The sequence below is a fragment of the Schistocerca americana genome, chromosome X (genome assembly GCF_021461395.2).
Source record: "Schistocerca americana isolate TAMUIC-IGC-003095 chromosome X, iqSchAmer2.1, whole genome shotgun sequence".
In the NCBI taxonomy this organism is placed as follows: domain Eukaryota; kingdom Metazoa; phylum Arthropoda; class Insecta; order Orthoptera; family Acrididae; genus Schistocerca; species Schistocerca americana.
The window spans coordinates 1,010,687,358-1,010,702,987 of NC_060130.1; the positions used below are offsets into that span (position 1 = coordinate 1,010,687,358).

General features: G+C 39.0%; 1 protein-coding gene across 2 annotated transcripts in view; it reads left to right on the forward strand.

Moving 5' to 3' along the window:
* The window catches only part of LOC124555682 (biotin--protein ligase), a 373,530-nt gene that overhangs the window by 131,563 nt on the left and 226,337 nt on the right, over positions 1 to 15,630 (forward strand). For both annotated transcript variants that reach the window (XM_047129684.1, XM_047129685.1), the window contains one exon: positions 12,381 to 12,482. In XM_047129684.1, coding sequence (XP_046985640.1) covers positions 12,381 to 12,482 — 102 coding nt within the window. The remainder of the gene's footprint in view (positions 1 to 12,380; positions 12,483 to 15,630) is intronic.

Below are 15,630 nucleotides of genomic sequence, written 5' to 3' on the forward strand. Positions count from 1 at the left end.
AATTCCCTCGTTCCATGTGATGTATTGTTGTAAAATGTTTTGCCAGCATGTAAAAAATTATTTTGGATTTTACTCAAACGTGTCCAAGGAATGTCTATTAAGTTCCTATTTCTCGTTTCATATGAGTGCACATCTGACCTGCTTTCATACATGTGGGCATTCTCTTTGGCATGCATAAGTGCTTTAAGTATGTATAGACTGGGAACTGCAAGAATTTTGTGCTCAATGAAGTACTGTCTGCAAGAAGTTAAATTGCTCACACCAAAAATACATCTAATGGCTTCTTCTGCCAGAGGAAAACATCTTTTGCCCCAGCAGAGTTTCCCCAAAGAAGTATTCCATAATGCAGATGAGTATGAAAATAGGCATGGTATGCCATAAGTATGCACTCCTTACTGACACAATTCTTCAGTTCCCTAAGGAGATATTTAATTCTTGCCAACTTACTGCATAGCTTTTCTGTGTGGGTATTCCAGCACAATTTGGTATCAAGATAAATGCCTAGCAATTTTACTGAGTGTCTGAGTTCATTAGGTCCATCATTAATATCTCTAAGGGAAAAGAGGATGTGTTCAGTTTTATTTTTATTTAATGACGGCCTATTTTCATGGAACCAGTGAGCTGCCATTTCCATCATGGATTTGTTCATTTGTTTGACAACATTCACATCATTATGTGACGTGATAAAGGTTGTGTCGTCAGCATACATTACACATTTATATGCTAATGTGTTGGGCAGGTCATTCACATACACAATGAATAAGAAAGGTCCCAGTACAGATCCTTGTGGGACTCCATATTTTACCTTGAGAAGGTCAGATTTGTTGTTTGGATTTATATAGACCATTTGGTTTCTGTTTGTCAAATATGATTTCAGCAGAATAGTTCTGTTTCAGTTATTCCATATTTTTCTAGTTTCTTAATTAAAATGCTATGTGAGACCAGTGTCAAATGCCTTGGTTAAATCAACTAAAGTAGTATAGGTATGTTCACTATTTTCAAAACCTTGTAATTTTTGATAAGACAACTTCCTGAACTGCTTTTATTGTTGATAGCCCAGTTCGGAATCCATACTGAGCCTTATTGAGAAGATTGTGACACTCAAAAAAATCGTTTAATTGGTCTTTAATTAATTTTTCAATAATTTTAGATAATATTGGTACTATTGCTATAGGTCTGTAATTTTGGGGTGAATTTCTGTCTCCCTTTTTGTATATGGGCAATACAATAGTCAGTGTAAGGCAGTCTGGAAATGTTCCCTCTGTAAACATCCTATTGATTAAGTAAGACAGTGGAATGCATATAGTGTCTATTATTTTCTTTATGATAAAATTAGAAAAACCACGGATGTCCTCAGTTCTGGAGTTGCTTAGTGATCTGACTACATCCAGTATATCCTTAGGATAAATGGTTCTCCAATCAAATTTTGAAGTTGATGGTAATATCTCGTTGTACTAGCAATATGTATGGCTACAGGATTCTTTCTTTTCTCTCTGCAAACAACCAGAACAGAATTCAGTAACAAAGTTGTAAGAACACGTATGCAATGCGCCAATTAAACACCCAGTCTTTCTTGGTTATTTTGTTAATCATTAACAATTGTCTGTAATGCAGTAAACATCCTTGATTACTGAGTTGTTATGACTACCATTGTTATTGTTATTCTTCACCTCACAACAGCTTTCCTATCACTCATTGCTGCCAATGCACATAACGAATGGATCAGTACGGATGGAATGTGGGATATTTCGTCACGGAGAATATACGCATTTATCTCGGCATCTTGTGTTCAGGGTAATGTGACAATCTCAGTAAGAGGAGACGACAACGGGATGCCAGTGATGCAGGCAATAATACCCAACTATTTCTGTCAACACCACCACGTCAGACAATTTGGCATCTCAGTGTGTTTTGATTATGATTTGTTAGCCTTCTTGCGACCTCGTTCTAATACCTCGTGGGAGCAGGCATAATATTTTGCTTTCTGAACACCGAATAATAACACACAAAGATAGTAGATGGAAGGATATAAAGAAACAATCAGACTTATGGATGTGGATCCAGTTCATCATTAGAAGACTAAACAAGAGAGAAAGATTACAAAAGCAATGAATACGCTGGTTAGTATACATTATTTGTATAGATCTGAAGATGAAAAAGTGCAGATCTGCACAGTGCCCGCACCTGCACTTCAGTCTCTGTCGTAATGGGCATAATTTTTAGTTTCTCCTCTTCTGAATTTTCAAATGAATTGTTTATTACGTGGCACAGAATAATTAGTTAACTGTGTTTCTTATAGCTTCCATTCGCACCAACGTTTTTCTACATTCTCTTGCAATTCATAAAATTCTACTTGTATGATCACAAGACTGCACATATATGCAATCGATTTTGAGGTGCAAAGTGTTTGTTATCTTACTTTTCGTGACTGGTGGACAAAGTTGATTTCCAAAACCTTTTTTTTGTACTGAAATAATCTTTTGTTACAAAGTAACAAGGTGTTTTGTTCGTATATATTTTGTGGGAAACTGTAATCGTGATGGAAGATTATACACCTGAAAGTTTGACAACTGGTAGGAGAAAACGCTGCATATTAACCAAACCCCGCGCCTCCTCTCCGTATCCTCCTATGACACGAGCACGGGACACTCCTCGCATACCGCTACAGAGCTGTTCCTAGCACAGCTGAGAATTAGCAACATCATCACAAACATTTGGCAACACAGTACAATCACTTCCGCCTATGGTACTGAATTGACTCACTAAATTCACTTGATATTCCCTTTCCATTTGAATGACTCGCGCTTTATAATCCTCAGGTAAACTAGTGTAATAAAATACTTATCAAATAAAAATGGTTTTGTCCCTCTGTTGATATCGAGTGTGAAACACAAATCGTAGACAGATTTTATGGGTTACCAATCAACAACATTAAAGCATTTTACACCGTCGAGAGTGAGGAGTGGAGCAGACGTTGTTGGCAGAAGGCGAGGCAGCGCAGGGCCTCAGCCCCCTCCAGTAGGCAGCAAACGGGTCCCAGAGAACTCAGACGCATGCGGTGTTCAGAGGCAGATGGTTGGCCAAGAAATCTCTCGCTAAAATATTGTTGAACCAAACTGTTACTACCAATGTGACAGAAAGCGAAATGTATTGTAGATGCGGTTCAATTACACTCATAGCTTAAGCACCAGGAGAGGAAAGGGGCGATAAAAATTTTGTCAAAGTGTGCTTTCGGTTACCAGACATCGTATTAGCTAGTCTCGCGTTTACCTCAAGACTACAGTCGTAGTCAAGAATGATGTACTTGGACTGCAGTCAAGACTTCCTCCGGGAAGTGCCACAGTCTACAATGTTGCCAGATCGAGCATATTGCCGGACATAAAATTCTGAGTGGAGTGCGACTGTATTGTTCACCTTACGTGAACGATTCGGAGTCAACTTTTTTTTTTTTACTAAGACTGTATCTACAACACATATTGCACACTGAAAACCCAGAAGAATTTAAAAAAAAATTTGTTTATGACAGCAATGTTAACTATAGCGTTTGAACTATTTATAGTATTGGTTGGGGAAATAGCAGGAAAGTTAAAGGGGGGAGGCACTGTCATGAGTGGTAGAATACCAGTGGTTATAGGGTTCAGAAAAGACCCTTTTTTAGGGTAGGGAGGACAGAAAGAAAGCAAATTTTAAGAGAGGTTAGAACTGAGACAAACCTTCAGTTTGAGAAAGAAATGAAAAAACATAATTCCAGCTTATTACATCAGCATAAACAGCTATTGGTTGAGAATTTTCAACAGTCGGCAGATATTTTAACTCTACCCAATTTTAACTCAGTTAATATGAAATGTCAGCTATCTTTATTGCATCAAAATATTCGAGGACTGAGAAATAAAATTAATGAATTAACCATCTGCATAGATGAATTAGTGTCTTCAAACCCAGCTTACATAATCTGCCTCTCTGAACATCATGTGACCACTGGTATAGAACTTTTAAGTGTTACAGGGTTTAGGTTAACATCTCACTTTTGTAGATCAGAAATGGAGAAAGGAGGAGTTGCCACATTTATCAGGAACTGTCATAAATTTAAGAACATAGACATTCATAAATTTTGCCTAGAACAGCATATGGAAGCATGTGCAACAGAAGTAGAATTTCACAAAAAATCCTTCATAATATTAAGTGTATATTGAGCACCCGCAGGTAACTTTAATCTGTTTGTAAACCACCTTGAAGCTGTACTGGCCCATTTAACAACCAAACACAAAGAAATAGTGGTTGATGGTGATTTCAATGTAGACTTCCTTAAAAATTCTCCCAATAAGAACTTATTTGAGTTAGTAGCATTATCATTCGACTTAATTCCCACTGTACAGTTCCCCACTAGGGTAGCCAATTGCTCACAAACAGCCATTGATAATATCTTTATAGAAAAGTCCAATGAACAAAATTATATTACAAAACCAATAGTCAATGGCCTCTCAGACCATGACATGCAGTTCCTTCTGTTAAATGTTAATACTGAACAGGATATAAAATCTGTTAAATCTGAGCTCAAGAGGGTAATGAATAAGACAAAAATTGATTATTTTAGGACACTCCTCAGAGACATTCACTGGGTGATGTTTACAGTGCTTATGGCATGAATGAAAAATATAACACTTTTCCTAATAAAGTGCTTACCTTATTCGAACACTGTTTTCCCCCAAAACTTGCCAAGGTTAGAGCAAAGTCTACAAAGAAGCTATGGATTACTCAAGGAATAGGGGTATCTTGTAAAACAAAAAGAAAACTGTATCTGTCAATCCGAAACAGTTTCGATGTTGATGCTATAGCACATTACAAGAAGTACTGCAAAATATTAAAGACTGTAATACGGACGTCAAAGCAAATATATTACAAGGAAAAGATAGTCATATCAGATAACAAAATAAAGACAATATGGGATATAGTGATGGAGGAGACCGGTAGAACCAGACATGAAGAGGAACAAACAGCATTAAGAGTAAATGATACATTGGTGACAGATGTGTATAGTGTTGCAGAACTTTTTAACAAACATTTTACAACTGTTACTGAAAAGATGGGGTTGTCAGGTTCAGTAGATGCTGCTATGGAATACCTCAGACCAGACATTTCAACTAACTTCCATAATATGAATTTGACCCTCACTACCCCAGGAGAAATAATATCCATCATAAAATTATTAAAATCAAAAACATCTAGTGGGTGTGATGAAATATCAACAAAGTTAATTAAAGAATGTGATTCTGAGTTAAGTAACATATTAAGCTATCTGTGTAGCCAGTCGTTTTATCAGTGGAATATTTCCTGAATGGTTGAAATATGCTGAAGTTAGGCCACTGTTTAAGAAGGGAGATAAAGAAATAGCATCAAATTTCCGTCCAATTTCACTGTTGCCAGCATTCTCAAAAATTTTAGAAAAAGTAATGTACAGTCGGGTTTATAACCCTCTTATCTCAAATAACATACTGTCAGAGTCACAGTTTGGATTTCTAAATGGTTCTGATATTGTGAAGGCTATCTAAATTTACGGTGAGAATGTGCTTAATTCATTAGACAAAAATTGCAGGCAACTGGTATATTTTGTGATCTGTCAAAGGCATTTGACTGTGTAAATCACAATATCCTTTTAAGTAAATTAGAATATTATAGTGTAACAGGAGGCTTTTGACAATGTTCACTGGAATACTCTCTTCCAAATTCTGAAGGTGGCAGGGGTAAAATACAGGGAGCGAAAGGCTATTTACAATTTGTACAGAAACCAGATGGCAGTTATAAGAGTCGAGGGACATGAAAGGGAAGCAGTGGTTGGGAAGGGAGTAAGACAGGGTTGTAGCCTTTCACCGATGTTATTCAATCTGTATATTGAGCAAGCAGTGAAGGAAACAGAAGAAAAATTCAGAGTAGGTATTAAAATCCATGGAAAAGAAATAGAAACTTTGAGGTTTGCCGATGACATTGTAATTCTGTAAGAGACAGCAAAGGATTTGGAAGAGCAGTTGAACGGAATGGATAGTGTCTTGAAGGGAGGATATAAGATGAATATTAACAAAAGCGAAACGAGGATAATGGAATGTAGTCGAATTAAGTCGGCTGATGCTGAGGGAATTGGATCAGGAAATGAGACACTTAAAGTAGTAAAGGAGTTTTGCTATTTGGGGAGCAAAATAACTGATGATGGTCGAAGTAGAGAGGATATAAAATGTAGACTGGCAATGGCAAGGAAAGCGTTTCTGAAGAAGAGAAATTTGTTAACAGTGAGTGTAGATTTAAGTGTCAGGAAGTCGTTTCTGAAAGTATTTGTGTGGAGTGTAGCCATGTATGGATGTGAAACATGGGCAGTAAATAGTTTGGACAAGAAGAGAATAGAAGCTTTCGAAATGTGGTGCTACAGAAGAATGCTGAAGGTTAGATGGGTAGATCACATAACTAATGAGGAGGTACTGAATAGGATTGGGGAGAAGAGAAGTTTGTGGCACAACTTGACTAAAAGAAGGGATCGGTTGGTAGGACATGTTCTGAGGCATCAAGGGATCACCCATTTAGTATTGGAGGGCAGCGTGGAGGGTAAAAATCGTAGAGGGAGACCAAGAGATGAATACACTAAGCAGATTCAGAAGAATGTAGGCTGGAGTAGGTACTGGGAGATGATGATGCTTGCACAGGATAGAGTAGCATGGAGAGCTGCATCAAACCAGTCTCAGGACTAAAGACCACAACAACAACAGTGTAACAGGAAATGCTGTAAAATGGTTCAAATCTTATATCTCTGGCAGGAAACAAAGGGTGTTATTAGGAAAGAGACATGTATCAAGCTGTCAGGCATCATCCAACTCAGAAGTAATTACATGTGGGATCCCACAAGGTTCCGTTTTAGGGCCAATCCTTTTTCTTGTGTATATCAATGACCTTTCATCAGTAACATTACCAGATGCCAAGTTCGTTTTGTTTGCCGATGATACAAACATTGCAATAAATAGCAAAACAAGTGTAATCTTAGAAAGATCAGCTAATAAAATGTTTGTGGACGTTAATCACTGGTTCCTAGCCAATTCTTTGTCAATAAACTTTGAAAAAACACACTACATGCAGTTCAGAACTTGTAAGGGGTGTCCCACGAGTATATGCCTAACATACGATGACAAGAAGATAGAAGAAGTGGACAGTGTTAAGTTCTTGGGATTACAGCTAGATAACAAATTCAACTGGGAGGAGCACACCACAGAACTGCTGAAGCGCCTTAACAAATCTCTATTTGCAATGCGAATTTTGTCAGACGTAGGGGATATAAAAATGAAAAAGCTGGCATACTATGCTTACTTTCATTCCATAATGTCATATGGGATTATTTTTTGGGGTAATTCATCAAGCAAAGCTAAAATTTTCCGGGCACAAAAACGTGCAGTAAGAGTTATATTTGGTGTGAACTCAAGAACATCCTGCAGACGCCTGTTTAGGGAACAAGGGATACTAACTACTGCTTCCCAATATATTTATTCCTTAATGAAATTTGTCATTAAAAATATATCAATTTTTTCAAACCAACAGCTCAATTCATGGAATCAATACTAGTAATAAGAATAATCTTCACGAGGATTTAAAGTCACTTAGTCTTGTACAAAAAGGTGTGCATTATTCAGGAACACACATTTTCAATAACTTGCCAGCAGCCATAAAAAGCTTAACAACCAATGAAATTCAGTTTAAGAGAAGCCTAAAGGATTTATTGGTGGCCAACTCCTTCTACTCCATTGATGAATTCCTCAGTAAAACCAACTGATTTGTGTGTGTGTGTGTGTGTGTGTGTGTGTGTGTGTGTGTGTGCGCGTGTGTGTGTAAGTACAATCTAACTTCTGCACCACTTCAGTGCAGTATTGTATGCATTGTAAATAAGTATTACAGTAGTTGTATTACATGTTTATTACCTTATAAATAAATAAAAAAACTTTTTAATTTTAAATTCAGTGCATCTGTATTTGTAAAATGACTCTTTCATATAGTGTTCATTAAAAAATGACGATCATTCCACTTGGGACCTGTGGACTGGTCCATTAGCTTATTTGTTTTAGTTGTAAATATTTGTCATGTATTGTTGTTTTTCTGACATGTTCCACATCCTGGAGGATCTCCTCACTACGGATCAATTGGAATGAAAGTAAATCTAATCTAATCTCTAATCTAATACGTATGTATAAACGCCTTCCAATGCCCACTCATGGAAGACAAGGATCACAGTCTAGCTTCAATATTATAAGTACGCCTCAGTTTGTGGATGATCTCAAATTTAGGTTTATAATCATTTCGAGCTGGTTTACGTTGGGAAATGAGATAGTCAGAAGTCATGGTCAACAGAAATACTGTCACCAGTAAACTTACTTACATTAGAAAATTTTATTATATTTGATGAACTGATAGCCATTTAGAGAAACAGGGCTGTTATTTTACTTGTACTTGACTGAACTAGGGACGTTGAAAAATTTGGTGCTGGACTGTGATTCGAAATCATATCTCCTCTTTCGAGGATATGAATCTCTTGGAACAGTATAGTTCAATCATTTCATTCATTTTCCCAAGTCGTCTCTACGTCTCCTCCTATGGTGAGTATGTGGTGGTGGTGGTGGTTAGTGTTTAACGTCCCGTCGACAACGAGGTGATTAGAGACGGAGCGCAAGCTCGGGTTAGGGAAGGATTGGGAAGGAAATCGGCCGTGCCCTTTCAAAGGAACCATCCCGGCATGTGCCTGAAACGATTTAGGGAAATCACGGAAAACCTAAATCAGAATGGCCGGAGACGGGATTGAACCGTCGTCCTCCCGAATGCGAGTCCAGGTAAGTATGTGGGTCCGAATCCTGATCCAGTACAAAAATATTCATAATTTCATTTCAAGCCCTATCACGTGCACACCAGCCTGCTAGTGAAAATTAACGTGCATTTTTAATGTCTGTTCATGTGTTGCCAACAATCGCAATAGGTGTCGTTATTTCTGGTCAAACTCGCACACATCTTACTGTTGGTGAGTAAGCAATTGATACTTAAGCTATATTCATCAATGATAAAGGAGGACGGTAGGTGTGTGGTGTGATTGTCGCTCAGGCACAAAAATTTGTATCCTTATTTTAGATTCAAACACCTAGCAGCTGGTAAGAAAAACCGATACGTAACATTTGATTTTACTTAGTTAATAATCCTATTACATGTTGGGTCTGTATCTCCGTCACATAACTTCACATCATGCGCTTGATCTTTAAATGCATGCACACTTTGTTACTTCTGAATGGAGGTATATCAGACATCACCAATATGATTAGATTAGATTAGATTCCATAGATCATGAATATGACATTTCGTAATGATGTGGAATGTGTCATTTTCATGAAAGATTTCTTTACATACCATGATTCAATTTTTTACTCTCTCTCTCATTCTTTTTTATATTTCTCTCTCTCCTCTCAAAAACACACACACACACACACACACACACACACACACACACACCTTTTTTTTTATTTGTTTGTTGTGCAATTCAGGCCATTCAGATACTTTTGAGCATGACTGTACATACATCTAGTAAGTTTGAGAAATGCCTGCCATCAATAATTACATGATCGTTTTGGTTGCAGCTACGCTGATCAGTGATACACCATATAGCTTTATGGATCCTTTTGTGTGGGAACATAGTGCTACCAACCGCTATGTTATGTGATAGTGCAAACTGACCTACTGTGTCCATTATCATTTGTGTATTATGGAGACTATGCTTTCCTATTGCTGGATGGTAATGATCTTCCTTTCCAATCTATCCATTGAGGTCTCCAATAATTATTTTAACATCATTCCCAGGGCATCTGTCATAGGCTCTCTTGAGCAGCTCATAGAAGGCATCTTTATCCTGCTCATCTGCTGTTTCTTTAGGTGCATGTACTTTGATCAATGAGTAGTTTGCGAATTGGGTCTTTAATCTCATTTTTGAGTTTCTAGATGTTATTGCAGTAAATCCACCCATTGTGTGTTTGAATTTTTGTCTTACTGCAAACGCTGTACCAAATTCACGGTTGCTGTCTGGACCATAGTAGGAAATATCCAGCTTCCCATATCAAGCACTCAGTGTCCATTCCATTGCATTTCCTGTAGTGCAGCTATGGCTGCCTTGGTTTTATCGAGCTGTTATAGCAGTGAGCTCATGGCCCCCGCCCTGTAAGCCGTCCCTGCCCTATGTTGTGGGACATACTTTGTCTGGCCCCTCCATCAAGACCACTCTGACGTGGGTGACCCTGCCAGTAGCTGCACTACCATCGATACAGCTCTGGACTTCAACAGACCGCGCAAGCCCTCCCACCCGGCACTGAAGGTGCCTCTGACAATGTGGCATCCCCAAGGAGAGAGATAAGCTGCTTAGTGTGGCTATTTGTGCACCAGATGCGGAGGGGCCATTTACAAACGGACAAATGTGCTTTGTTTTGGTTTTCTTCTTATTGATTACCTTCATTAGGTACAACAGAAACCAATAAATATTACTTAAATGTTCTGTACCACCTGCTAAAAGAGTCATCTTGACCGGGGTTTGCAAGACAGAGCAAACAACATATTTCATTATATGACAATACACGTGTCTAATAATAAGAAAACACAAGGAGTTGAAGTACAAATAGCTGATGCATCTACCCTATTTACTGGATTTGGCATCCTGTAACTTCAACAAACTTCTGCATCTGCCTGAAAAACTTTTTGTGCTCAATAAAGAAGTTATGACAGCCATACAAGGTTATTTTGCAGAATTTAGAGAGCTGAGCTTAAGGGATGGTAACTACTCATTGGAAATGCTAGACTGGATTAATCAAAAACCAACTATGTTGTAAAATAAAATGCATTTTTTACTAAATGTCTTTCACTGCTAGGCTGAGACTATATTGCCTCAGTCCTTGTATGAGTATGTATACAACAACCAGCTGAGACCTTCTATCACTTCTATTACTTGAATTTATGTAGATAGTTGAAGAGCCTTTGTCCGCAGCAAAGATCAAGTCAAGGTCTGTCTTGAAGTGGCGGATCATGGTTCTTTCTGTTGCTGTGATGTTAGATTCATTAGGAATGATCTAGGAAGAAAGTTGAGATGCGGTTGAAGGAGAAGAGTTTTTGGGAGGTTATCTAGTGGTGATCATGTAGGAAATGGTGGAAGAGGCCAGGGTTGATCATGATTGGATAAGAATACAAAGTAAGTGACACATGATTTAGTGTTAGCTTTGGGTTGAAAACAATGATACATGTCTGTCTCGGATTTTGTTCCATGGGACAGACTCCTGTGAAAGGCCCAAGTGCAAAACGTAAGTCTACATTTGCCAAAGATTTCCTATTCCAACCTTTTCACTAGCAGTTTTTAACCCATCTGTGGCAGGGCCACCTGTGCAAGCACCCATGTCATTAATCCATCAACTTTGCTGTAATTACTCCAAAGCATTCTATGAGGGTATGGCAGCAAACTAACTATCCAACTCCCCAAGCTGTGGTTGGTAGTGAACTATACCACCCAGTTCTGTAGCACTCTCTTCAGCATAATGTGGTTGACTAAAAAAGCTGTTTTATAGGCCATGTGAATCCCCCTCCCCCTCCAACACCAGATTTTATGAATTGCACAAAATATTGTTATTCCAGCCCCCCCCCCCCCCCCCCCTTCCTCGTCCTCCACCAAGAGAATGCCATTATAGTTACTGGGTGAAATGCATGAGCAGTTTATTTCCATATTTATCCTATCTGAACAAATACTCTGTTTCTAATGACCTTATTTTTGATAGGATGTTAAATTCTGATCTTCATTCCTTTCACAACTCCCCGACCTCAGTCTCGGATACCCTTGCTCATCACCGTCTCTGTTCGCTTTTCTCTTCCCACCACATTCCATCATCTTGCCTGCATGTGATCCTCACATTACCCCCAGTACTTCTCTGCTCTATCTTCTCTTTCTCTATATCCTGAATCTTCCTCTGTTAATATTTTCTAAGCCTAACTCTTTCCAATTCCTTGCACAGCCTGCTGCCTTCCCACGTAGTGGCCAGCTGCTTCAGCCACACAATTCTGCATACACTAGACTAGGATGATCCTTGCTAATCTCCTCTTCAATGTTTCTTCTACCATCCTTTCTTATGTGCTTGTTTATTTCTCCATGACTATCCACTTGATGAAGTTAGATATAACGTCTTATAGTTATTTACATTTCATATTTGATTTTATACAAGTTCTGTGGGACAAAAAAATATAATAATACAAGTAAATTAAGTAAAAGTACCACTATTAACAGCTACATACTTAAATAATACCAGTGTTTGCATTAAGCTGTTAAAAAGTGTGTTGTGTTTTTTTAGCTGTGACCGTTGAGGGACATCCGTACATCACTGGTTACACCAGTCCGGTTCCAGTTCGACGTTATTTGGGATATAGTCATCTACCATTTGTGAGTGATCTAGGTATGTTTTTTAAGGTTTGCTTATATTTTTTATAAAAAAGCTATAGATTATTATAATACATCTTTAAACTTAATTTAGTTCACCATCATACTGAATTCCAAAAAAAGATCATGTTTATAATTCTCTTAATTTTCCTGTGCATATTTTCAGGATGTAAAAATGTACCCATTATGTAGCTTCAGATATACTCTGTTTTAATTTTCAGATGTATTTTATCTACAAAAATTGTGTTCTGCATCATGTGTACTTGATATTTCAGGTTTTGTATTCTGCAGTCACTTAGAAATGTAGAGTTTATGCAAAATCAGATTAGAAAAAATTAAAGTGATAGAAGGGATCAAAATAAATTTTGTAAGAGAAGACACTGGGGTAGTTCAGTAATTACAGGATTTGTCCAGAAATTAATGCATCACAATCTTTTTTTTAATTGCTTGGATAGTTCCAGCAGCTTAAAATTCTTCAAAATATGACCTTTCTACATCAGTACATTTTTGCCAGCATGATTTCCATGCATCCTAAGCTTTCTGGAACTCCTCAATTGGGATGGTCTTCAGAGAAGCCATCGAAGTAGCTTGCACATTGTCCACCGACTCAAGGTGCTTTCCTTTGAGATCCCATTTCAGTCAAGGAAACAAAAAGAAGAAACAATGGCTGCGAGGGCCAGGTGGAGACACTAGAGCAGCTGTGGCACCATTGTCACATTGGTATGGGTCAGTTAGGCCGTGACAACATAGGTGGTGTGAGCCAATGCATTGTCATGGTACAGTTACTGTGATGCGCAGAGCTCCTTCCAGACACAGGTGACTCTGTGATTGTGTCTGGAGCACTACCTTGTAAAACTGAGCAAGTCCAATATTTTTGACACAAAGAAAACACTCGTTCAGTGGACTGAATTCAGTAACTGACATGCACAAGTCACGTGGTCATCTGTTCACCATATTGTCAGGTATCCTGTGCGGGCGACCTCCTCTCGACCTTATTCATGAAGGCTTCCTTAAGCATTTGAATAGTTTTAAGTGTTATCTCGTTGGGCTTCATGCAAAACTTTAGTGTTCTCTGAAGATTTCTTCATCCTAAGTTTGATGAACCACTACATAGAGGTTCACACAACAGGCCATCCTAACCCTCTAAGAGCATGGAGGCAATTGGGTGAGTACCGAACTACCGCTAGAAAGTTAAGCGTGCCCCCCTCCCCGCCCTCCAATTGGTTCGGTCGCTCAGTGACGTATAGTTGTCACAAAAAATTGCGATGCATTATTTGCCTGCATCATAAGGAAAGCAGAAAGTATTAAATAATCTCTCAATCTTCAAGGTGAGTTATGTTTTGTGGTGAGGCGTGAAACGTTTATTGACTTCCAAACAAAAGGCACAGAGCTTTGCTAGCTTTCGGAATGCAGTTCGTTTTTCGAGCTTTTAGGGAACGGCCCCCGGGCGCGCGCGCACACACACACACACACACACACACACACACACACACACACAGTCAGCTGAGCAGGTGTTTGTGTATGGGGGGAGGGAGCCTGCAGGGTGTAGGATACACAAGCTGACTGTATTAGGATGTAAATCACTGCTGGATGTTAGCCATGTTATGTATTTTAGCAAACAAGAAAACATTCAGAAGAAGAAATCAATCGTGTGAAGTGTGGCTCTTAAAGAGAAGAAATTTCTCGCAGGCTAACTTTCTTTCAAAACTGAAATTCTCTGTAAGAGAATTCAAAAATTAGATGAGTAATGAATAAAGGCAGTTATTTGTTCTGCTATTGTTGGTAACTCCTTTACATACAAAAAATAATTAATTAATACTGATAGTCATCAATTTCTCCGCATTAAGTGGGAGCCAAGGGAAATTGTGAGGACACCTTGTCACAACTAAATCTGGTACTGCATGCTTCGACATTTGCCAGCACCATCCAAGGAAATTCTCCTCGAATGTTTTAATTTGATATGGCATCAGGCCAGTTTCCCAACTCTTGGAGAGAGGCAATGTCTCTCCTCAAACTAGGAAAGGACCACACGTGTCCCCCAGTAGTTACTGGAGTGTCACCTTAACAAACTGTGTAGGAAAGACCCTAGAGCAAATGGTTAACCATCGTCTGGTCTGGATTCTGGAGATTTCAGTCAACTGTTGACAACCTCACCCTGCTAGAGGTGACTATTCGGCAGACTTTCCTATGTAAATGTCAATGTCTCGGTATATTATTTGACATCAAGATGACATACAACACTACTTGGAAACACAATAGTCTCGTGCAGCTCCATCTGTCGGGCTTTCATGGCTAGCTCCCCATCTTCATATGGTCTTTCCCTATCTAAGTGGTTTTCTAGGTTCCGTGTCGGTTACATGCTGTCGGAACATTTTGAGCAGGAAAATGGTGTACCTCAGAGCAGTGTTTTAAGTGTTATCTTCTTTGACATAGCCATAAACACTATCACATGTATGGTAAGGAGTCCTGTGCAATGCTCCTTATATGAGGTGATTTGCTATTTCCTGTTCCTCCTCCAGTGTTGCAGGAGTGACTCGTCGGTTGCAGCTTGCTGTGCAGAGCTTAGAGGAGTGGGCTGCAAAGACAGGTTTTCACTTTCCTGCAGATAAACGTGTGTGTTCATTTTAATCAATTTTTAATTTACCTGACGACTAGCATACGAGGGGTCCCGTTCTACATTTTAAAGGCTTGGTGAGGTTTCTGGACCTCATTTTTGACTCCAAATTGTCATGGTCGCCACACGTGAGAGGCCTGAAAACCAGAACGCTGAAGACACTGTATATCATAAAGTGCCTGAGCCACAGGTCTTTGGGAACAGACAGAGTGCATCTGCTCCAGTATTATAGGGCTTTCACATGTTCACGGCTAGACTTTGGGTGTACAGTGTACGGCTCAGTGAGTCCTTCTTACCTGAAGATCATTAGGTCGAGGAGACGGGCCTAACGGTGAGCGATCCCACTTCTGACACCAGGTGTTAATGTGTTTGCTCCTTCTCCTGGAGAAAGAGTGACCTGTTGTTTCAGAGGTTTTATTGGAGCTAAATGCAGCACCCTGGCTCTAGATCTTGTCAGTGTACCTCTGTGTTGCAGCACTGGTGGAGCCTCACATTCTAGCTGTGTTGCCATGTCTTCACTATGACGAGCATTGAAGGTTGCCTCCTACAG